The following is a 24,355-nucleotide window of genomic DNA, read 5'->3' on the forward strand; positions in this document are numbered from 1 at the left end:
AGGAATTGGATTCGTTCCATAGTCACTTTGTTTGGTTGAGCATGAATGAATCTGGCATAATTTCCCGGAAAACCACTGATTCGGGAGTTGTACTGCCCGTGATACTTCGCGTCTTGAGATGGAATCTTAACGTCGAATTCCACGAGATGGCACATACAGGGTGCACCAAGACGTACGACTTACTTCGGCAGAGGGCCTACTGACCCGGGATAAGAATTGAGGTGATTGGATTATGTGGTGCCCTGTAAGCGGTTCCAAATGATGAAAGGTACCACCCCATCCCATGGAACATATTCCTGTCTCACAAATCGGTGAGTTGTGGTCCTTTTGACGTCATGGGCCCCTTTCCGGTGACAACCAGCAGGAGGCAATACATTGTGATAATGAAAGAACACCTGCTGCCGGGGATCGAAACGGCAGCCGTGCCTAATCAGCGGGCGACGGCAATCAGCGGAGTGGTAAAGCATCACATCGTAGCCAAACTTGGGGTGGTCCGTTGACGTCATGGGTCCCTTTCCGGTGACAACCAGCAGGAGTCAATACATTGTGATAGTGATAGAATACCTGCTGCCGGGGATCGAAACGGCAGTCGTGCCTAATCAGCAAGCGACGACGATCAGCGGAGTGGTAATGCATCACTAGCCAACTCCAGTCGTGCCTAATCAGCAAGCGACGACGATCAGCGGAGTGGTAATGCATCACATCGTAGCCAACTCTGGGGCGACAAAAATGATCAGAGGCCTTGCTACGGCAGCGGAGATTTTAGGAGTTGTTTGCAGAAGCTGGGCATCAAACGGCTAACGATGACATCATACCACTCGCAAACGAACGGCCTCACCGAACGCAATAACCGAACTATCAAGGAGTGGCTGCCGAAGGGGAAACGAACGGCCTCACCGAACGCAATAACCGAACTATCAAGGAGTGGCTGGCCGCCGAAGGAGGTGACGGGAAATGAACTTTTAATGTTGTTGCTAGCTCATCGTGCTTCCATACAGTCAACCACACGGAAGTCCCCGTTTACACTGAAGTGTGTTCGACATCCGGGCCTTCCGGTTGATCGGAAAATCGGGTTGAGGCCAGCATGACGCTTGTTTCCGGAGGAGCTTGACGAAGAAAGAAGGAGAGCCCGAGAAAATTTAACCGCAGTCCAGGAAAGGACTAGCTAGAAAACAGCAAGTGGAAAGGCACGAACGTTTCATAGAAGTGGACTGAGGTCGCGGAAGCTATATAGTCGATGGCAAGGGCCTTTTGTCGTTACTGACTGCCGGGGGAACGTCTATGCTATTCAAGATGGTCGGGGATCGAAAAACGTAAATGGGACGCGGCTTCGTACGTGGCATGACACGGAAGCTATATAGTTGATGGCAAGGGCCTTTTGTCGTTACCGACTGCCGGGGAAACGTCTGTGCAATTCAAGACGGTCGGAGATCAAAAAGCGTAAATGGGACGCGGCTTCTTAAGTGGCACGACACACGCGAATTTTGGCCGAGTAGACTCGCTGACGAAGCCGACCTGACGGAGGCAAATGACGTGCGACCGACCTTTAAAGGGTGGTGTGTAAATGTGATATTGCTGATGGGGGAGGCATACGTGTAGTATGTTTGCTCGTTGTATATTTGCTTTGCGTCTCTTTAAAAGGAGATTTATTGCGGAATCTGTGGTCACATTGTAAAATTTGTTCGGATTTGAGCAGCGGTCACCTGACGGAGGCAAATGAAAATCGATGGCGTGCGAGCGACCTTTAAAGGGTGAAGGTGTGTAAAGTTGATATTGCTGATGGGGGAGTCATGCGTGTAGTATGTTTGATCCTTGTATATCCGCTTTGCGTCTCTTGAAAGGAGATTCATTGCTGAATCAGAGGTCACATTGTAGAATTTGTTCGGATTTGAGCAGCAGTCAATGGATATCAAGGAAAATTTAGGAAGACGCGTTAAGAGAAGATGGACAGCTTCCTTGTTCAATGGTCTGTAACTGGCCAGTTGACATTTTATAGTACAAAACATCTCAGCGAAGACTTTCGCCCGCTCATGGTTAGTGGACTGTTCAGTTTCTGTGAATGAGATGCAAATGAGAGTTTTGCTTGCTTTTTCAGCGGTCTGTAACTAGCCAGTTAACATTTTCTAATAAAAAGACATCTCATCGAAGACCTTGTGGTGAACATTAACTCTATTCTATTCATTCTGTTTCGTGTATTTTTATATGCATTTGTTTTACAATGCGATTGATTGTACGCCCGCGATATTCGAGAATATACGAAATTCATTCGTCCATATTCGCACTTCTATACTACGCGTACATTCGGTATTCAAGATACCTACCGCTATTCTAATTATCACAGACTTTCACCCTTTCATGGTTAGTGGACTTTAAATTGCACTGTCTTGAATTAAGCGAAATTTAAATTTAAGGGTATTGTGAAAGAGAATAACTTGGGTTCCAAATATTTAGTATTTAACAAATCACATTAAAATAAGCAAGTGCAAATTTGATCTGCATATGTTAATACTGAAAACTAACATGTCAATTTTTTGCCTGGATTCACTATTACTGTGGGATAAAATTGGGTTCAAACGAAAGTCAGTAACTTGTGAAAGAAAACAAATAGCATATTTTTCTGCCAAGTTGTATGTTAGATATTATTCTGTTATTTATAAGCCTATATATATTGTTATCCGTCAGGCTATCAATATCCTCTTAATGCTCAGGCGGTGTTCCCCAAACGTATGTACATACAGGTTGTTTATCCCTTTGGTTGTTTTTTACCTGCCTGTTATCCGATTCTGTCCTGATTTGTTCAGTGAGTTTTATCTGATTGCACCATCCTCCTTCATCTATCTTTCTACACATTTCTAGTTGTTACCAACCCTCTAAAACGCTTACCGAATATCGTCTTTGTGTTCATTATGAATGAGACATCTTGGACCTAATAGATAGACTAACCAGAAGCGATCCAAACCAAACAATAGTTGGAAGACATCGGAGGGAAAATGCTAGTTCCAGTCTAGTTGTTTGGCGATTCCGAATGCTCCACATCGTGTCATGAAGAACACAGGGTTCCAGACACTGAGCCGTTTTTAATAAAATTTGAAAATGTCCTAATCGACTCATCTGTCTGCCCCTGGAGTATCTTGTGAGAAGCTATCAGGAGGCCACTCATTTCTAAACATTTTACGGTGGCTGATAAGATAATTTTTAAATAGACAACAATGTGATAAGCTTCAATAACCACATTGCGATAGAAGTTGCCCATAACTGCAAAACGCCAACAGATTACATGAAACCATGGAAAGTGCACAACCTTTCGTGAACTATTTGGCCTTGTCTATGGTGCACACTACCTACAAGATCCAAACTTTTACCGAAGTCTGGGAACTACTAGTTAAGTATTTCAGTTACTTATGGATTGAATTGAATAATTTGTTTACCAAAATATTCTCCCAAATTCTCTGACTGCCATATATAAAGAAAAATTGAGACTCGCCAGAATTCATTAACTCCTCTGTAAAATGATGAAGGCGGATTATAGAATGTGGCTTTGATGCATCGACTCGCGTATATAGTTTGAGACCTCCAAACAAAAGATAGGAGTTTCAGCATAACTCTTGTATAAAATGAATGGTAGTAATTTGTCGTTACAGTTACCTAACAGCCAAGTCCTATCGTCTCTCGGATTGAGCGCTAATGTCCAAAGATGACACTGAATTTTGAAGTAATACCTGAGCTTAGCGAAATTCAGTCATTTGCACATCAATTCGACTTTGACGACAGACTCACCTGCAACAAGGCCGAATCTATTGTTTATGATATGCGTTACCTCTACGAGCTAAATTGCTTCATCACATGTGTTGTCGAATATTGTTAGGTTCGGTTGTTTCATCGAATTTCGGTTCAAAAGCTTGCGGGTCATCATCTGTTCCACCGCGAAAGTCTTTTGCTTTACTTTTGGAAGTGAAAGTCTATAAAGGTTACCTAATGATGCCCGCAACTCGTTTCTCAAATATTTGAAAATTAGCAACACTTTTTGTCACGTTTCTACTGTAAACCACGATGGTTTGTGGACAATACTGTGTTTATACCATGGTCTGAGCTGAATTAATGCGCAGGTATCATATTTAACCTTCTAATAATTTGAATTAGCTGGTTAAGTAATCTAAACACAACATTGTTTTCTAGCAGAATGTCCGAACGAAAGGCTGCTTCTCGTACTAAGGCATCGGCTTCTATTATTGCCAGAAAAGAAAATCAAATGTAAATGTGGCATTCGTTTATTCCTTAGCAACATGTTGCAACCTGTCTTTGTCGGCAGCCGAGACGATGAGTCTTTCTCACGCATAGCGCAGCGTTGTTGGTGGTCATGTGTCGAATACCTTCACGCGTGCGTTTACGTAGATGTTACCAAGCCTGGTTAACTTATGAGAAGGCCGAGTGATTTGTCCCGGTAGACTTACTGTTAGTCTGTCAACCCATCATTCAGCCAACGAGATACAGTTGGTTTGTGACCCCAGAAGTTTCCTGCTTTTATTTAGTGATCGGTATCCAACCGCAATTTTCCCTTGGTGCCTCCGAATTTCGCCCAGTTAGCCCAAGAGTTGGACCCATTTAAATGCTCCTTTTGAATATCTGTTCGTTTATGCACGCTGTTTAACACTAGTTAGTTAATCGAAACTACCGCAAACCGCGATGCTTGCGTGATTCGTACCCGGAGGCAAGTGGTTTCTGGTTGTTTAGACGAAATTTCCCCCACTGCCATCCAATAAGAGAATAATAGATCATGTCTCTTGATGGCAGATTTAAATAGCGTCTACCAAATATGTTCAGATCGTAAGTCGTTTTTTGTAAAATGTAGGCTTTTCTGGTTGCTTCAGTTAGCTTCCCCGTCAAACCCCAACTTGGCGCTCAACCCATCGCTTTGACTTATTGCAGTTGAGGCGAGTTCGGAATTAGACTTCAGCTATGTAACGAATGTCTGTGATGTTGATTCTTCTGATTTCAGTTGAATGTGGTGGCGGGATTTGTAGAATGCTCATTCAGGTCACTCACGTTTGAACACACCTCGTCGTACCAGCAGCGCATATTCTTGGCCTCACCGAGATTTAATTTCCGAACATCTGCCATGTGAGAAGAGAGGATAACCCCTTCGCCACAAGCTCATGCTAAACGCATTTGGATTATCATATCTGAACAGGCAAACATATTTACGCTTGGGTGATGTGAACGGGAATCCAGAGGCTTCGAAAAATGGACTAGTAATGAACTTTGTTCGTGTCAATCAATTTTTCTTTGATATTTGGCTGCTCTTATTCCGGTTGTTTAGTTACCTTTCGTGTATTATTCCCTAGTTTCTAAGGATCACAATATGTCCGCACAATTTATTTCCGCCTTCGTTTCTTTTTAGTCGTTTGGCTTGACTGACATTCAAGAACTTAACACCAACAGTTTGCTTTGCATTCGCTTTGTGATGACAACTTGGCGAGTTTACATGCTTGAACCGATGACTCGCAGTATAGTATTCCGTATGTTTCAAAATTTCCTTCCATTCAACCTGGTAGTCGCTCCCGACTTGTACGGCCGTTTGCACTCCTCATCAGTGACGACCAGCTGCTCGGCAACACGATAATGTCATCACGTATGGCGGTGAAACTACTTCTGTATCAAGAATACATAGCCTAGAGAAAAACCGGAAATATATCGGTACCCGAAATGCACTTATCCTACTGGTGCAATTGATGAAGCTCATGCTAGTTCGAATGTGAGACTCATATAAATGACACATTGTGCAGAGTAATAGTGAGTTGCCTCTGATTTAGTGTGATTTTGAGTTTGAATGTAGGCAACCTGCTTTGTGAACCAAGTTTTTTCAGCCGTTCCACATACGACAATAAGGTTGTAGGGAGCCATAAGACTTGGAATACCTGATGTCAGTTTGTCGAAACAAATCGGCGCTGCTTGTTACCAAATCTCAGGAAAGTTACTTGCGTCCTCGTGCTTTCCGAGTTCTCAGCCAAACAAGATTGTGCTCAGCACTTACCCCATGTTCAATTGCTTCATTATTCTTGTTTTACCGAGCTTAAACCGGAACAGCCAAATAAATGTTCACATAAGAACAGTGAATAGTGCCGATTCACTTTTTGAACAAGCAGGAAGAATTTTTCGGATGCCAGACACATCAAAATCATACAAGCTCACCACATAAGACTCACCACTTACGCGGTACGAGAAACACACTAAATGGTGCGCAAATAGTTAATGATCGATTAGAAGTCCCGAGGGTTACATGTGAAATACGATCGATAAACTCAATCCCAGTGAACCCATGGAAAAACCAGCCTGCATGACCATATTTTTAGTTTCTAAGCTAACCAGAAACTGCAAATTATCCTGTATCGTCCAAGATTGGTGAATTTTTAGGAAGCGGGAAAAGACGAGGAACATTCATTCACAAACGGTGAAACGTATTTAGTGAAAAAATATATTTTCGTTAGTGTTCTGGTGGAAAACACAAAAAGTACCGGTGCGAACCATATCAGGCTGGGTATTCCCCACCATTTTCTGACTAAGAGTTTCTAACCCGTAAAATCAACTGAGTGAATACTTGTTATTCTATGACTAAATTACGTCGCATCCATTAGTTCCAACAAGTTGTTTGAAACAATTACCTTTTCAGACAGTTTACAATCGCCACATTTTATCTTTATGAACGGGGGTGGAAGTTAACCTGGCGAAGAAACAACTACCACCCCTTCATGGCTAATTGTTGCATACCAACGTTTGTTTACACAATAATAGGCAGAAATGAAGCCCGGCATTTTCCATGTGGCGTAACTTCTGTGACTTGAAGACAAAGTTAACGGAAGTTGACAAATGTCTGCTTGATAGGTATTTTCTGTCATTGATTTTCGTACCACTTTTTGCGATTAACTAACACGATGGATGACAGATGTTTTCATTGGTTCCGTGTGCACTCCCTGCGGATTCATGTGCGTTGAAAAGCAATTCCCACTTTTTCCTGTCTTGTAGTACTCATTTTCAAGTTATAACTGTGACCGATAAATAGCCCACTGCCATGAGAGAATTTTGCACAAACTGATGAATGTACCTGTGTGTTGATCAGTAGGAACTCTAAGGGGGTACTTTGATTAGCTTTTTCAAATTTCAAGCCTCAACCTCTGATCTTCAGGTTCCTATTTCACTTTTTCTTATCCACGGTGGCCGAGAATATTTTGGAATAAAATTACCCTTGTTCTGATGAGACGGTTGTGGCGCCATATAAACCGCCAGGTTTCCCCGTCAAAGGGGCCATCTTGGCCTACTAACTAATTCATACTGTGTCAGTTCTGGTGGGCTACGAATATTGCGAAGCGGTATACCCCATTTGACATTCGAAATTTATAGCAGTTTAAAAAAAAACAGTTTTACACTTGACATACTGATTGCTTGTTACGCAAAACTTGGTCTAACAAAATATTCTATGGATTCATTCGATGTGGATGCTCACATTTATTATTCCTCATATCCACGCAAACTATAAAAGGGAGAGAAATACGTTAACTAATAATAGCTGTAGTATTCATCTGCGGCCCAGTTGCCTTGTCACCCGGAGGAATCACGAAGGCCGGGATGTTGCCGTTTCGCTCAAGCCTAGACGGCAGTCTTTGAGATACGAAGGTCGAGTTCGAACCACGGATCTTCCGGTCGGTAAATTCACGGTCTAACCACTTGGGCCATCCCGCTTTCCAGAGACATTACTGGAACAGGCCCCAAACCAGCCGAAATTTGTAATTGCTTAAACTGCCTAGCATCGGAGCCAACTGGAATTTCATTCAGACGCTGAATCACCTGAGATAGTGGTTGCTAACACCGTACGAATATTGTCAGATTGTTTGTGGTAATATATCTAATTTTATAGACGACCATAAACGAGGGGCTATGTCGGATCTCTCGTGAATAGAAAATTAAAAGGCCAGTAAGAGTACTTCGCTAATAGTTTTTCCAACCCAAGGCTAAAAGTCGTTAGGGAGTGTTTAGGAGTGTCGAAATGATATCGAACAGCTTAGTTGATGCAGAAGTGAGTGATGCATTTGTTAGTGTAAGCAACATCTTTCGCTTTCTGTCTCAGTGCCGTTCAGCCCTGTCCTCAACATTCAGTAGATATGATGATGAGTGGTCGCCTTAATGGAACGCTATTCATAAGACTGCTGCAAAGTCTCGAACGGAATATAACCGCTGTCGGGAGTTATCAGGGAGTTTCGGACCTGTGTTCATGAGTTTGTTCGGGTTTTGTCTCCGAAGCTTATATCCTCTATGAGCGAAATGGCTCTGTGACATGAGAATCAAGTTCCTTCAAAGTTGTTTTCGTTGCTCACTTTGTAGTAGGTTACGAAACCTGAAATCACTGGGAGTTTTGTTAGAAAGGTAGGGTTACAGTGCCTTTTACCCACTCCAGTTTCAAACAATCTAACGGTACTTTTTTAGGGACAGTGTATCTGATCAAGTTTGCTCGCTCTTCACACTGTTTTTTACACCGCCATATATGCTGGGTTATTGGCTATCAAGAAATCACGCTAAATATTAGCCATTTTAGATACAAATGAATTTGTTTTTTCTTGCGAGGCAGACATTTTATTCAGGTAAAAGTTCCTATACATGAGCAAAAAATCTCTCGTTCACAATCATGTTCATTTATTGTTGTTAGGTGAATCAAACCCTGGCATACAATGAAAATGTCACTTACCTCCAACTGCTGGTCCCTCCGACCACGCTAAATCCAAATATAAGTAAAATATATTTCCGGATTATTTTGTGCTGGCATTTTTCAAACTTTATTAGTCGTGAGATGTGTCGCTGGAAATAACCAAGTGCCTAACGCACAGCAATCATCTTGTTGATTGGTGCATAAACAGTCATTCAAGAATGTCGTCGAGAACTTTGCTTCCATACCCTGACATTTGCCTTATAATATTGGAAAAGTCGTTTTGGAAAGGAAAAAATAATATAAAGGTTCATTCACGACAATCCACGACAAAGTGTGCCGTAAGTTCTTAGGGCAAAACTGGTTTGTAGAAAGCTTCTAAGATGTTTCTGACCTAATTGGTTACGGTGGCTCTTGATATTCAGTTCGGTCGAATTGCCGTTAGACCCAATTTAGGCATGTAAACTTTGATTCAAAGCACATTCTATATGCTATGTGCTGTAGACGGTACAATCTTGTATGATATATTTTCTAACCCCGTGCGTTAGCTTGTTGGTCGACTTTAGATAAACAATATATTCATGCAGATTTGAGCTATCCTGCGAAAGTAATATATTCCTGCTCCATGGCTGGCATGAGCACACATCTAGAAAGCTGCGAGAAATTGAACAACCAAAGTTACAGAGGTCCTTAAGGTGTTGCGCAATTTGCCATCAATAAACTGCATGGTATAGCACAGTAGTGCTTGTAATGGTAGGCTGGACATCCCAAAAATACATAAATGCTCTCGCTGGTGTGCATCGAATAAAACTTTAAGCTACTAAATGTTACCAAGAGGCTACTGTGGTCAATCGGTGTGGAAGCCCAGTTTCCTTGTTTCGGAAAGTGGGGAGTTTTCATTTATAGTGCTCATTTGCGTTCCATTAATTGCCTAAATGCCCCCATGATTTGAAGCAGAACACAATGGGGAACCCGTCACCAGGTCAGTACATATCTGGTGGTTGAAATGAGAGCAAAAAATAAAATACGCAGCAAAGCTCGGTTAGTGAATTGGAAAACGTAAAGACACGAAAGAATGGTTGCCTGCACTCCACATATTGCATTTAGTTGAATGATATGAGACACTCTAAAGTATCGTCGGGTTTCCCACAACAAGGGAAGATTCAGAGTTTGTGCGAAACGTTTTTGACAGAACTGTACCGGGTTTCGCAGACGTATAGCGATTGCCTCGGTTGTAGTCAGGCAAAGCCTTTAGATTGATACTGGCAGTCTGTTAGGCTGGTGACATGGAATGACTCATTCAGAATTACTATATGCCCGGTGTCAATTAAGTGAGACGCAACTGAGCTTTTGGATGAACTGTTGAGTATAATTATATCCCGGTAAGACAGGCGATCACGTGTTCCTTAAGAAAATTACCGTGTCATGCGCTCATCATGCTCCGCTGAACAACGTCATGCGAAAGAATGCCCAACCAAACCAAAACCGCAGAGTTTCAGCCCGAAGCGTGTGTTTTCGGGATTGAAACCAGCGGCCATTGACAATGTCCGCCAACAGATCGCCTTTGTACAGTAAATTCAAGTACATGAGCTTCAGTCCAAACGCCGTGACAGTTGGTTGAATAAAACGGTCGAACATATTCTTGAGTATGAATCTCTCCGGTAACGATTGGTTTCGTGCACGTTGGTAATGTATTGCAATTCAGAATCTAGTGTATTGGAAGAACAAACACGAGTTGCTCGGTCCTTTAGAGTGTGAATTAAGGTTCATTTCCGCATCAGTGTCACAAATATCAGGAAGTTTTTGTACTGTCCCGTCAGCGTGAACTTTCTGTCGATCGACCTTTGAATTGAACCCGTGCAATGTCTGACTAACTTAACGTCCAGGAAGTGGAAAGTGTTGTCACGTTCATTTTCAAATGTGAACTGGATGGAGGTATGTGCTCGGCTGAAGAGAGCATCCATTTTGAAACCGTTCGATACGATCACCTTCGTACTTTCTACAAAACGTTCGTACGTTTGATCTCCCAACATATCTTGAAAGTCGTATTGGTTCTGATTGCAGTGTGACAGATGAGGTGAATGCACGAATCTGCAAGGCAGTCGTGTCGCGTTTGCTAAGTTGAGACACCTGTGGTGTCAGAGTGGCTTATCTCTCAATCTAAAGGTACATGTATCAAGCTATAGTACAAATTGTTTTGTTGCACGGCTGTGAGACTTGGTCTATTCAAGCAGCGGAACTGAGACGTCTTCAGGCGTTCGAAAATCATTGTCTCGGAATCACAGTTCGTGTGGGTTGGTTCCGGCGAACCCGTGTGTGTTGGTTAGGACATGTGTTGCGTATGCCGAACCAAAGTTTGCCAAAGAGAATGCTGTTGTCAATGTCCATTTGAGAGTGGTGTAAAGAGAGAGGTGGCAAACACTTGATTCGGCAGAGAGGTATGAAGGAGATCACGAAACGCTTGGGTGCTATCGGTGCTACTCGCCTTCCAGGATGGGGACCGCGTGATCCTTATTGTGCCTGGTTGGAGACATTACAAGANTGATCCTTATTGTGCCTGTTTGGAGGCACCAGAAATTATGGCTGCCAACCGACATGGCGGGCGTTTGTGTTTTCAATTTCTATTCAGATTGCCTGGGCGAATGTCTGGAGGTGTAGGTACCTCGGAATCGTTGTCGATGTGATGATGATGTGGCGTTTGTGTTTTCAATTTCTATTCAGGTTGCCTGGGCGAATGTCTGGAGGTGTACGTACCTCGGAATCGTTGTCGATGATGATGATGATGATGATGATGATTAGTGATCGGCCCATTCAATCGAATGAGATCTAGTGTGCCCATAAACATGTAACACAACAGGAGAACCCATGGCGACTCCATCATTTTCTAGAAGACTCCTATTTGAAATTTAATCAAACGTCTGTCCTCAAACCACTAGATAACCAACTTAAATGATACGCTGTGTTCTGTGGTGAAAACTACACAGTTTTAAGATGAGGCTACATCCACTATACGTCCCCCAAAAGTGGCTGCTCTCTCCAGCTTTGGCATTTACATTACGGTACCTTGTCGCACTATGGGGCAATATACGAAAGATTGTTGCTTAAGTGCTTTCCTTTTCCGTAGTGGACAATCATGAATTGCTAAATTCCTAATAAACGTGGAAAACATGTTTCGAATATATCGGCAAAAATGTGAATGTAACTTACGTTGGTCTATTGCAATTGATGAAGGCAAGTTTGAATTATTGGTCAAATATCTAGACTTACGTTAAATGGTTCGCTAAAACAAACACACTGTTTGCAATATTCTACCCGGCCCTAAGATGACACTTTCATTTCTGTGTACACTGTGGAATCTTGAAAAACGCCGATGTGTTGATTTCACCGCTATTCACACGAACAGCGTAGTACGATAAGTCGTCATTAGCTGAAGGACATATATTCGGGAAACCGTGAACACAAAGTAAAATTGCGGCACATCCCGACATGCCGGGATTGATAACTGTACAACCAATCGATGGGGATTCATTAAAACAATTCGGCACTGAAGCGCACCAAATTTTCACAATGCCGATTAGACTTTGGTACAACCAATCGATGGGGATTCATTAAAATAATTCGGCACTGAAGCGCACCATTTCTCACAATGCCGATTACACTGTGTGTGTGGACGTGCCACGAAGATAAAGGAATTTTTAGGGGATGTTAAAAATGCGCATTACTCTAGGCATTTGTGAACAGCAGGAAAGCTCAATGTGTCGACGTTTAGGACTTGTGTTCTTCCTGACTTTTAAAGATATTGAACACTTTAGGGGACATGGTGTTTTGTCCTGCACACGTAAAATGCAACAAAGTAGCCTGCTAATCTTGGTAGTTGTACAGTACGATTTTTCAACTCGTCTGCAGAGAGCAAAGACACATAGGCCCTGAGAGGGCAGCGTTATTCTCTTGCACGTCGTTTGTCAAGCGTTTGTCACAGGGCTACTAGAGCTACCAGAAATGTGCCCTTGTGCACTCTGGCACGTGTTTCGCAAGCTTTGTCAAGGGACAAACTGCCCCTGAAGTTTCATTTGTGTTTTGGTAAAGAACCAAACAGTTCTCGAATCGTTCCTGGTCTCGAGCAGCTTTGGTGCATTAATTCACTCTATCAAAATATAGCAGTAGGCTGGTGTTAACCACAAAGCTGTGCCTCCCTACTGCCTGCAGTAAATGAAGTTAAGAGCTAACGCTGTAATGCTAGACTAGATGCCGTTTAGGAAACCTTGCGCAATCTCCACACGACCTCACAGAGTCTCTCGTACAGTATTGAATTACAAGCCCGAAACGAGAATAAACAGGAAACAAAATCTACCTGCTCGAAAGATGACTCATTAGAATACGAGACTATTACATTGTCACACATATTATCATCATGGTTAACTTTTACAAAATTAAAACAGGGAGGGGTTGCTAGAGTCGTTTTTTGTAGAACTAAAATACACACCTACAAAATGCATTTTGGCTTGTGTTGCTAACATGTCACTCGCTCATGGGGCGGATTTTTTAGTTTCCGATTTTGAAACCATTTACGTCCGGCTCCACATGACCGTAACGTATGCAAAATGAGCTGTTAAATGAGCAGTTTCTGGGTTTTTTCGAATTGTACAATGTCAGCCATTTTTCAGAGTAATTTTAGGTTCACGTTGAAATTTTGTCGCTCCACCTGCATATTTGATCACTCATCCACGTGACGCATGCATCCTCATGAGCGGAGGCGATAGCTGTTCAGCTGACTATTAGTTATTGTATGATATATTTGCTTCTCTTGGATAAAATGCAACAACTTGCTTGAATGTTGTAGTCCGGAGACCCAGCAACCCAACTACCCTAGAGCGCTTGTAACTGTGACCTTTTAGAACCGAGACATCACGAGTGAGCATCCGTAAATCATAGTTCAACTGGGGCATTTCTATTCGACCGTCACACATGCCACTCTTCGGTCATCTCGTTTTTAATTCTTTGCTTGCGAGCAAAAATAAACATACTGCAGATGAATTTCCAGATTCCAGACTTTTTTCAAAGTGTCCCAACATAAAAGCAGTAGCTTCACTGAGGCATTTTGAACATCGGCGCTGGCTCTCGGGAAAGATGCGTTAGATGATTACTCTTTCAATCTAGTTGAGACTATCTTTATTTTACATAATATATCAAAGAAGCGCCTTTATGATAGTGTCTCTGTTGTTGAAAGATGTTTATAAAATCAATAATTTCATGATAAGTTTATAATTACAAATCATTGTTCGAATGTTTCCACTTCTTCTACCGTCCGTTCTCCGGACGGTGTTTTGAACAAACTCGATACATCCATGTAATTTCCGCGCCGTGCATCCATGCTCACGTAAAGTGTGAAGACAAGGGGTCAACCGCGCGACGGCAGCATTCCTTCACTAGTAAGTGCGGGACGTTGAGACAGGAATACTCTTCTACCATCCTCGGCGTTTCTTGCTGCTTAGCACCTAATTAATTTACTTTCGAACGTGAGATCTTAAATGGAGGCTCCCATGTGCCTGCCTGGTGCAACTGAGTCAACCATGACTGTGCGTCCTTTTGGGTGACAGTCACACTCAGAGTTCAGGCGTTCTTTGCGTCGTCACAAATTCTAGGTAGACAAAATCAACAGCAAGTGAGCATTTTGCCTTGGAATATATTGTTAATACTATACTCTTTTACGTTAAGGATTTTATGAAGCTAAAGTAAAACCAGGCATTTTCTATTGAGGGTGCTTTTTTAAATTTCCAACACTAAGTAATCACCGATACTTGCACTTCGTTGAGGACTGGGAGTATTGACGTAGCTGTGACTGTAACGGCTAGTCATCAGATCACTCATCAGATCGCGTGTCCTTTACGTGGCTACCACTTGTATCACACGCCAGGCTTAAGAAATTCAACCACATCGGGTCAAGTTGTATTCATGTTCATGCAAGCATCAAACACCCCTTTCTTCACAATGCACACAATAAATTTGCATACAATTCGGCCCAACGCACACACTCGCGTGCGCAGAGAGCAGGGAGTCAACCACTCTCCACAAGTCGACGGACAACTATGGAATACGTGTAGCAGCCAAACTGCGGAGAAAAGATGTTCCCGCCATCCGGACTTTCACAAAGGAACTCTCACAGACGATAAGTTCCTCTTTTGACTTGCTCCCATTTGCATTCTATTTATTTTCATTAGTGTGGAGTCTCACCATTGTCAACTATACTAAAAACTTTTATTAGTGCATATATCTTCTGATTTGTATTATGGACATTATCAGCCGCGCACGAATATGACTGCCGTTCAAGCTGGTCCTTCTGCTTTCGGCTGCATATGGGAAAACACTTTCCCGTTAGTCAGCGATTTTTTGCAACTATATGGTTGGCACGAAATGATGCCAGACTGCGACCAAAATATTAAGTCCTAATATTCAAGTGTATTTCTCCAACTGTGGGTAAGAAATTCGCACGCATATGTGATCTTCTGTTGCATTTAAGTGAAGACACAGGGTTCACGATTGATGACTGCTGTAGTTGTACGATTTGACACAACTTCATTGTGGACATTCGTGTAGGTGTTTCCAACTTATCAAGAGTTTGTAGGAAAGACCATGTCTGAACTTTATGTGACAGGCATCATTGCACACTCTTGACCAGCTTTGTTCACCTCCGCAATCTATGGTTCCTGAAATCGTCGACTGAATCGAGGACGTGTGCTGATTCCAGATACCATCGCCCTAATTATCACACAATGTTTCGGCCCGTAATAAACTGTCAAATTAGAGCACGAAATCGAACTTTGTTTTCTGAGGGTTTCTTCGCAGGTATGCTATTATGGTGACCTTTTGTGACACCTGAACTACGATTTACAATCCATGCAGAAAATCCGGAATACAAATAGCAATATGTAGACGCCATTTTGTAACAAAGAGACTTCAAGTTTCCCGCACACACACACAGAGTAAGAAGAAGCAAAGTGCCCTATCCAAATGGATACTTTAAGTTAAATTTTTGAAATTTTTTAAAAATGTTGAATTTTTTTCAAAATTTTGGGATTTTTTAAATGTTTTGAAGTTTTGAAATTTTACTTTTAAATTTTTCTTTTGTTTAAATCGAGACGTTGCTTAACAGATAGTCTTAATTGTTTATCGGTTACATTGTGGCATGGAAATTAACTCGTGGTGGGTTGCTGCGGCGGGTTTCCAAAGCAAGAGACCTCGAAATAATACAAAATTTATAGCCCAACTATCAGGTTGTGTTGATTAGACTCGCATGTCTAGGAGAGGCAAGCATATTCTGCTGCTTAGATGGTTACTTAATCTGGATAGCAGCGAACAAAACAGGTAACACATACTGTTCACTTTTTCATTGTGCTCAGACAAAGTTCCTCAATCGAAATATATCAGGAAACTTGAACTGTAGAGCACATCAAATAACGTGATAGAAAATAAAAACAAATGGCAAATTAGGCTACGCAAGCTGAATTCCAATGTAAAATGTTTTTCAAATCTAGTAATGCCTAAATGCAATATCCATATTCAAAACCTAAGTAGTTTATATCTACTTACTTGAGTGCGTGTAGATTCTGACTGATAGATAATGGCAGGGGTAGTGGCAGACCTTCAGCATTCATCGATATGCAATTGGCATTATTCACAGACTTTTCGAGGAGGAAGAACTGAGTGGTGAATATTTGTTTTACTCGGATGACCACGGAAGTAATTTGCGTTGACCTTAGTATCAAGCTAAATGAACATTTCAACTCCGATAAATTCGGTGTTTTGTACAAAAACCTACTGGCTGAGTATCAGGAGACCGAAGACGTACAATAAATCTCGGGAAAGTTTTTGTGAACAAAACGGTAAACAGAACCACACGAGAATTATACCTGTTGAAAATTTTGAAAATGGCAGCAGGGATGATGAAAATATGTGCAACAATCATTACGAAAGTCAACGACAGTATCGTCACTTTCCTTCGGCCTAGGAAATCAAGGTTGAGCTTGATAACTGCAATGAGTGCAACACATTTAAAAATGAACAGAGAGGAACACAAGGCCACTTGTCGCTGAAACATTGCCCCTTGCTCCTCGGAGACAACAAACCATGCATAGAAGTGCGAGTGTTCCGTTAGACGCACCTGACGGGTTAACCAAACTGAAGTTCCTGTGATTAGGTGTTCCTATGAGGAAATGTCTTAAAACACACGAACTGACAACAGAATACAGAATAGATATATCAACCGGCCCTTTCAACTTTAAATTTTTGCCTAAACGGAGTTCAATATGCATTAACTTACTTATGTGACACACTCCTATTGATTTCGGCACTGAATTATCAAAAGTAACGTTCGAAATCGTAAGCAGGGTTTCACTACAATAAATCTTGCCATTATAAAGTATTCTAGTGCGAAAGTGTAAATTTCATCTGCAGTTGTTCTTGGTCGTCCAACAGCTTTATCAAATACGGGCTGCTAAAATGCATCAAGGAGAATTTTTCACCCAAACCAGTCATCTATGAGCAGAGTTGCTTGTTGCTGACGTTCGCACGCTGGCTTTGTATTCACTTTCACATGTGCATTTTGTCAAGGTGTCCTTGTTCTTTTCCACCATGCGCATATATTCAAAGCAGAAATTGAAATCGATGTTTTTCCACGGTCCGTGTGATTGTAAAGTTAATCCGACGGTGAAAGTGACGTATAATCCATTGGAAAAAACGGGATTTTGGTGGATTTGTGCAGGGCTTCGTCCATAATTGGAGCTCAACAGTTTATTTTTGACTTGGTTGTTAGCACAATAAGCATTCTCTTTTATTAAACCGACGACGGTGGAGTCCTCTTACTACTACAAAACTGTTTGACGAAGGCCACGAAGACCGTTCAAAAACATGAAAAAGTGTGTTCTAGTTCCAAATAGATGTTTTGGAAGGCGTAATATTTGCAGGCTATTGACGCTTCTGAACGATGTTCGAATGACGCTTATCGTCAGCTCTACGAACGCGTTGCCTTAGTATTTGGTCATAAGCTTTCTCAACATGTAGTTCCCTTGAGACGGTACTTCTTTCCGTTGTTTTACGTTGAGCCATTGAAAAGAAAATTTCAGACTACTTGATAGTGACTTTGCATTTTTCATAGATGTTCTACTCTTAGACTGTGTGAGCAGGTTGCCGCTAGCCTAGAAACTTGATTACTTGTGATATTGAACAATGAACTACGTGTACAACAAAACAATCAACTAAAACCTAGGTGGTCATCCGAACTTCCACCTCTATTTGCTGTTCCCTTCATCCCACACCGGTTAGAAAGATATGTCGTGTATGTAAAGCTTGTTTTTTACGACTTCAAGTGTTTGCTACACCAGTCCTGTTTCAGAGAATAGAAAGATAAAACTCAGTGATTTCAGCTGCGTTACTGGTGCACCGTTTCGGTGACATTTATTCAACCATAACTGATACCTGTTTCGCAAAGCTTGCTTGGAAGAATGCGAGACAGTTGCTGAAGAGCTCTTATGTTTTCGAAAACTGCTCTTTGCGTGTGTCAATGTGGGAGAGTAATTCCTGTTGTGATGCAACGGCTGATGTACGGCTCCGACCTTCCGGAATTTAGCGCCCATTCCGTCTAGCTCCTGGACACTGAATAAATTTAACCAGTGTCCGAAAATGTCAAGCGTATAAAATTTAAACAAACATGACCGAGCCATACACACTCGATGCCGCCAGATTTGAGTGCAAGCAGGTTTTGTCTGAATTTGCTTGAACACAAGAGCCCAAAAAGTGCCTTCATATCCAGGATAATTACTGGTCCTTTTCAACTGTGGTCTAATCAGTATGAACAGAGCCAGTTCAAGTTTGCAAATATCCTATACTGAATTCAAGGCATGGCGAATCGGCCTCAGCCTCAGAGCTTCTCATCGATATTTGATGCAAAATGTGACTGATGTTACGCCGCTCCAATCTCTGGTCTAGTATCTCTGCGGCACCCAACTACGTCACAAATTGAAGAAAACGAACTAATAAACGGTAAACAAGACTATTCATGGGCAAGGCTAAAGACGAAATGTTTGCTTTTTCCCCTATAACCTGGTAATATAACATGGTACAAGTCAAGCACATAGAATTGCGTTCTACGAGACTGCGCAATTTGACGTGAAACTTACTTTCATCCATGCAATCTAAACGTGGTTTGGGAATTGTAATGTTGGTCATAGTTTGACCATTGTATAAATGGTCCAAAAACGTTAAATTATACGCAACAATATCGTTTCAAAAGCAAAATGCTCAGTGGTCTAGAATGTTGTCACATATTAATCCAAGTTGCATGCTTATTTTAGCCCGACAAGGTGACGATATTCATTGAGCTTTTTTGGAAAGCCTGGTCAATTAGACAATGCTTGGTATTCTCTCCATTTGAATGACGTTGTGAAAATTGAACACGTTACTTTGCGAACAAATTTATATCGCGGAGCCCCATGTCTCGACGGCTTTGACAATTAACGTGTAAAACTCTTCCCCCAGTGAACATAAGGTTAATTTCAACTTTTGGCAGAAAGTTGAATATATTAAACTGTTATTTACAAAATCTGAGTTATGATCCTACAAAACAAGACATTTATGGTTTCAAAAATATTCCATTTTCTGCTCTGATTTACCTCAGAATTTCTTTTATTTTCAAGCTTAAAATTTCCGTGATTTTGGTGAGATCACAGCAGACCCATTGGCAGGTCCTAGTATCTTTTCCAGTAGCCTTGATATATCTTGGATCGCGTGACTCCATCTCTCATAGCCACTAAGTAATACTGCTTTTTTACACGCCTTTTCGTACATTCGGTTACCGATAAGGACGAGATAACAACGTTTCTCATAAGTTGACTTTGCTTTCCGGATTGGTTGAAAACAGTACGACTTAGGTCCTCAGACACAAACCTGTGTTTGCTCCTACGGAAATCGAGTTGCAAAATATGGCAAGGACGGCAACTCGCGCCTAATTTCTTACGCGTAATCGCTCCTTTTTAAAAGCAGTAAAAGGTTTGGTATTTCAGTTTCTTAGATGTATGATTGTACACGGAAATAACCCTAATTACTACGTTTAAACAGCGGCCCCGGGGACATTGCATCATTTTCGAACATAATTAGTGATTCTCAGTTGGTCAATATTTGTAAATTGTAGCCGAAATTCCCTGAGGATTAAACTTTTTCCCAACTGGCCTTGTATACCTAAGGTGCTCGAGACGAAACGAACGTCAGTTAAAAGCGTGAAGTGTTTCTTTGCAATTCATTAGGCATTAGTTGTTATCCTCCATAAGGATTGGCAATTCTCATGTACTACTTACATGAACTTCTAACGAGAATTTCTTGACAATTTTTTTGAAACTCCAATCCGTCAATGCATACAACTGAGGATAGCCATCCACCCCCAATTTCTAATTGCAGCCAGCATTCTCGTTCACTGAAACCCCGGATGAAATCAGCCAGAGCTGTCCTGCAGAATCAAATGCTCAAACACCACAATAGCGTACCCATCAGAAAAAAAGGAACCACTTACGTGGACAAAACATGGACTAGGTATTTCTATTGTTATCTAAAACTTAGTTGTTTTTGTTAAATTACCGCATGACGTTTGGCACATTCGCTGTAAATGACTAAGTTGAATGCATTGACATTTTTGTCTGAGATCACGTGTGCAATGCATATTTGTAAAATTACGCTCTGGCAATCTTCTTCACAGCATTCTTCATGTCCGGAAGCCGATCTGTGGAAATCTACTTTCATCGCATTCAGTGCTGCGTGATGTGAAAATGAACTTGTCAAGAGTAATTCCGAAATTTCGCGTACAATTACGTGATTGCGGTATCATAGTTGGAACAACGTTGACCGCTTTTTTCAGATATTCGCATGAACATCCACACCAATCCACACCAACAGGTTAAAAAACCGCACGCCTTTGGAGAAACGCCTATTTGTTACTTACCTCTCAGTACAGCACACTTTCCTATAAGTGGAGATGTGCATGCAAGATTTCAGCTTTGGGCCATTTCAGAAATGTTCACAAAACGATAGTTCGCTCTTACCCAATACGCGCCCTCAAGGGGGACGCCTTGTGTTTTTGGTCGACTCTGGATCCCAGATGGGGGTAAATCGGTTTGTATGAGTGGGTTCATGCACCCGTCTACGCACCTAACCACTTCTGATACTAAAGTGGATATCAATTTGGTTTCTCACAGCAGACTCAACTGCATTCCCCTTTTACGAGACCCATCAACTAAATATGCTTGACAAAGGCCGCCACAGGCTCCAGTTAGCGTTATATTAGGGACATAGCAGTATATTTTCAAAAAGGAAACTACTCACAAGGTTGCCGAAAGTAGTTCGACAGACTACGGTCTGTTCTACTTTATGTTAAGGCTCACCAAATAGACGAATTTTCCGAGTTTTCTCCAAACGTGTGTTTTATTTGAGCCCAAATCCGACAAATTTCAACAAATACTCTCATTTGCATATCAATTTGGTCTTCGAGAAAAACTCAACTGAATCTCTCGTTTATAATGTTCTTCAACTGCATTGCCGCAAGAATGTTGCCTAATGTTTCATTCGGTACTTTTTTTAGATATCGCAGTACATCTATCCACCACGCCTATCTGATGAGAATGGAAAAGTCCGAAGGGCTTGCAACAACCTTGTGAGTTAACCCATATTCAAAAGATTTACTCAGGCTGGTTAACTCCTAACAGAGTTAAATCTAAACCCTAAACAGAATATTGACATATCGTAACGAAAGGTGGTCTTGCTTTTCTGGGGAACGTCACTAATAGTTTCTCATTGTATTGTTGACCATGTAATTGTGTTCAACCTCAAAGCCAAACCTTGAATTTTCACCTGAACTGTTCTTGTCCTCAAGCGTAAGTTTTTTTGGGAGTAAGTAGAATAAATGAGGGATACTTTGCAATCGGTAATAACGCTCGAAGTTAACGTGAACTCTCCATCGCCTTAGGTAGTTTCTATTCAGATAGGTAATTGTGAGAATAAATTCAGATATTCTAAGCTTGCTTCATACCTGAGTCATCCCTTCTCCATAGGTGATGGTCAGTGTGTTCTAGACCAAGTGGGATCTCAGCGCTTGCGGGACAAGCGTTTGGATAGTTCCGGCATCGCAGTGGGACCAGAGCAACAACTTCAGACTTGAAATCTCAACAGGCCTAACGCTGATTAGAGAGAAAAGTATACAACGGACCAAATTTCGAGTTGCCATTTCGATTGCTTACAGACTGACCGAATTTGGATGTGGGAAGCTTTCCTCAGTCAACCAGCAGCTCAAGATAGTTGGGTTTGTACCGATCTGTCTCCTCAGTATAGCTGAACACCTGAATGGCGTTTACATATACAGAGCCAAGGCTATGTTTGATAGGCTGGTAACGGACAAACAGCGTGCTGGATCGCCAGTGGCTTGACAACCGTTGCACTTTGTGTTAGTTTCTCAACAAGCAACATTTCACTATTAATTGTGTCATCCTGTTTCCTCCGTCAAACTCCCCCTGGATGCTAGTTATTTACCATTTGAGACCGACTTAGCTGCACGCCTGATATTTGGGCTAGTTCGTTGAATATGCAGAACACACGGAGCTCACGAACTATAACTTGATTTTGGCGGTTGATTTCTGGTGCCGAACAAGGTGTTGTTTTCGATAGGCAGTCTTCATGAACCCTCAAGTATGAAACACTTATTTTGATATTTGGTCATTCCCTTTGGTATCGTCACTTTTTATGTAGTTTGTGAAAGCATTAATTAGGTATTCTTGATAAAATTAAACGACAAAGCTCTAGGTGAGGTGTGCTAAACTTATCCGCGTTCGACAACACCAGCCCCTTTGACACTATATCCGTAATGAAGGGATCAAGTGTAATCCCTATTTGATATTTGAACATTACATCACAAACGGTTGGCAGTGTTCACATACTATTCACCATTTATAGCTTACTGATGTCATTGACCGACAACCAGGAATTGAGTTACTCTCTGTATGTATTCCAGAACAAAAATTAGGCTTTTAGTCAAGTTCACCAGCACAAAAATCTTAGGTGAAATCACCTCTATCAATCCCACTACTGTTGCACAAACATCCAACGCTACAAGAACACCGGAACAGCATGTTGTTTTGTTCATAAGTGCACAAGAGTACCATGAATGTCAGCTTTGTACAAATTGAAGCGCCGAACATGCAATGATATGCGTTGGATGTTTTGAGTGTTTGGACGCAATAGATTGACGAATTCAAGGTTTGTCTGGTGCCATCGATGTCCAGAAATTAACGTGTCTTAGCCGTTTTCTGACTGGAAGAACATGAGGTGTTTCGCTCACTGATACAAGTATTTTGAGCAGCATACAAGACATCGGACATTTTTTTCGTCCATGGGCTGTTTATATTGCAACGAGGTTTACATAATGGACGTCTACTTACTGATTTCAATGTGATCTACGTCGGCCAGTTTGGCTGCAAACACACGAAAAAACGCATTTCAATTTACGAGTTAAAATTGCTTTAGAAACAGTTGATATAGCTCTTTCAGCCAAGTTTTCCATATTATTATTTTATTATAGTATTATTATTATTATTTAGCTAAACCGGCTAGTTTAACTGCACAAATAAGTGCCGAAAATAATGTCTGTGATTTGAAAAAAGGCAGTTAACACAAATACCTCAAAATTGCCGACAAAAACGGAAAAATGACGGATTTTGAATACTTTCAAAAGCTTTTTGCTCCATTTCAAGGGTACCTGTTTTCCGCTGAAAGCGCAAACGTGATATACAGACTCGCTGAACTGTATGGTTGAACCATGCCTTGTTTATAAACGTTACCGCATTTAGCATGGGCGGCGGGGCAAAACCGAGTCAGCTAACAACTTGTGGCACTTGCAAAAGCGACCACACCACAAACAACAAATCTTTGCAAACTCGAGGTAATTCCATCCAACCCATCAAACTTTATGTCCGTCAGGAAGCCGAATGGCGTAAGATCGCTAGGAATACGGAGCGAATTCCCAAGCGCTTTTAGCCTCTGAAACCCTGTGGAAATGGTGCCTAAAACTGGTACCAAGAAATTTATGCAGTTTTCAGCACTTCAGATTTTAATACTTTACTACTGAATGCTGAATTTTTCTTAATCGCGCTCAATTCACAAACACGAGATCTAGCAATTCCTCCTCCTCAAACGTCCGGGCTTCTGTCTGATTTTCGCTTCTAACGTGCCACTTGTATTACCGCTAGAGCCGATTTCAAGGAGTGTTTCTTTTGTATATGTAAGCGGATGTCAGGTTGAGCAAATCAGGAAACAATTGTACAACCTGATCCTTCATTTCATAAGTGGGCTGGTTATAGGCCAGCTCATTACTTGCCTCGCCAACCACTGGGTTTATCCGGCGAGCGTAGTCTTCAAGACGTTTGTGTGACACATGTATTTGAGTGTATTATAAACCAGGGAACTATTCCGCAATCAGCTGGGTCTCCAACAACACAGGGTTCACTGGTAACTGAGTGAACCAATTTGCTACTTTGTGTTGTTAGTATTAATATTATACAACAAACACACTAATAAATAACAATTTATCATGAAATAATATAACCTTGTAGTAATACAAGCAGTTGTACGCATGTA

The 24,355-nt window shown here is 41.5% G+C and overlaps 1 protein-coding gene across 1 annotated transcript in view; it reads right to left on the minus strand.

Annotated features, from left to right (window-relative positions):
- Positions 1–447: 447 nt before the first annotated feature.
- The window catches only part of T265_06104 (hypothetical protein), a gene marked incomplete at both ends in the record, with an annotated part of 58,528 nt that continues 34,620 nt past the window's right edge, over positions 448–24,355 (minus strand). The window contains 2 exons of the mRNA XM_009171290.1: positions 448–715; positions 8,735–8,761. Of these exons, the coding sequence (XP_009169554.1) occupies positions 448–715; positions 8,735–8,761 (295 nt within the window). The remainder of the gene's footprint in view (positions 716–8,734; positions 8,762–24,355) is intronic.

The sequence above is a fragment of the Opisthorchis viverrini genome (genome assembly GCF_000715545.1).
Source record: "Opisthorchis viverrini unplaced genomic scaffold opera_v5_120, whole genome shotgun sequence".
Classification (NCBI taxonomy): domain Eukaryota; kingdom Metazoa; phylum Platyhelminthes; class Trematoda; order Opisthorchiida; family Opisthorchiidae; genus Opisthorchis; species Opisthorchis viverrini.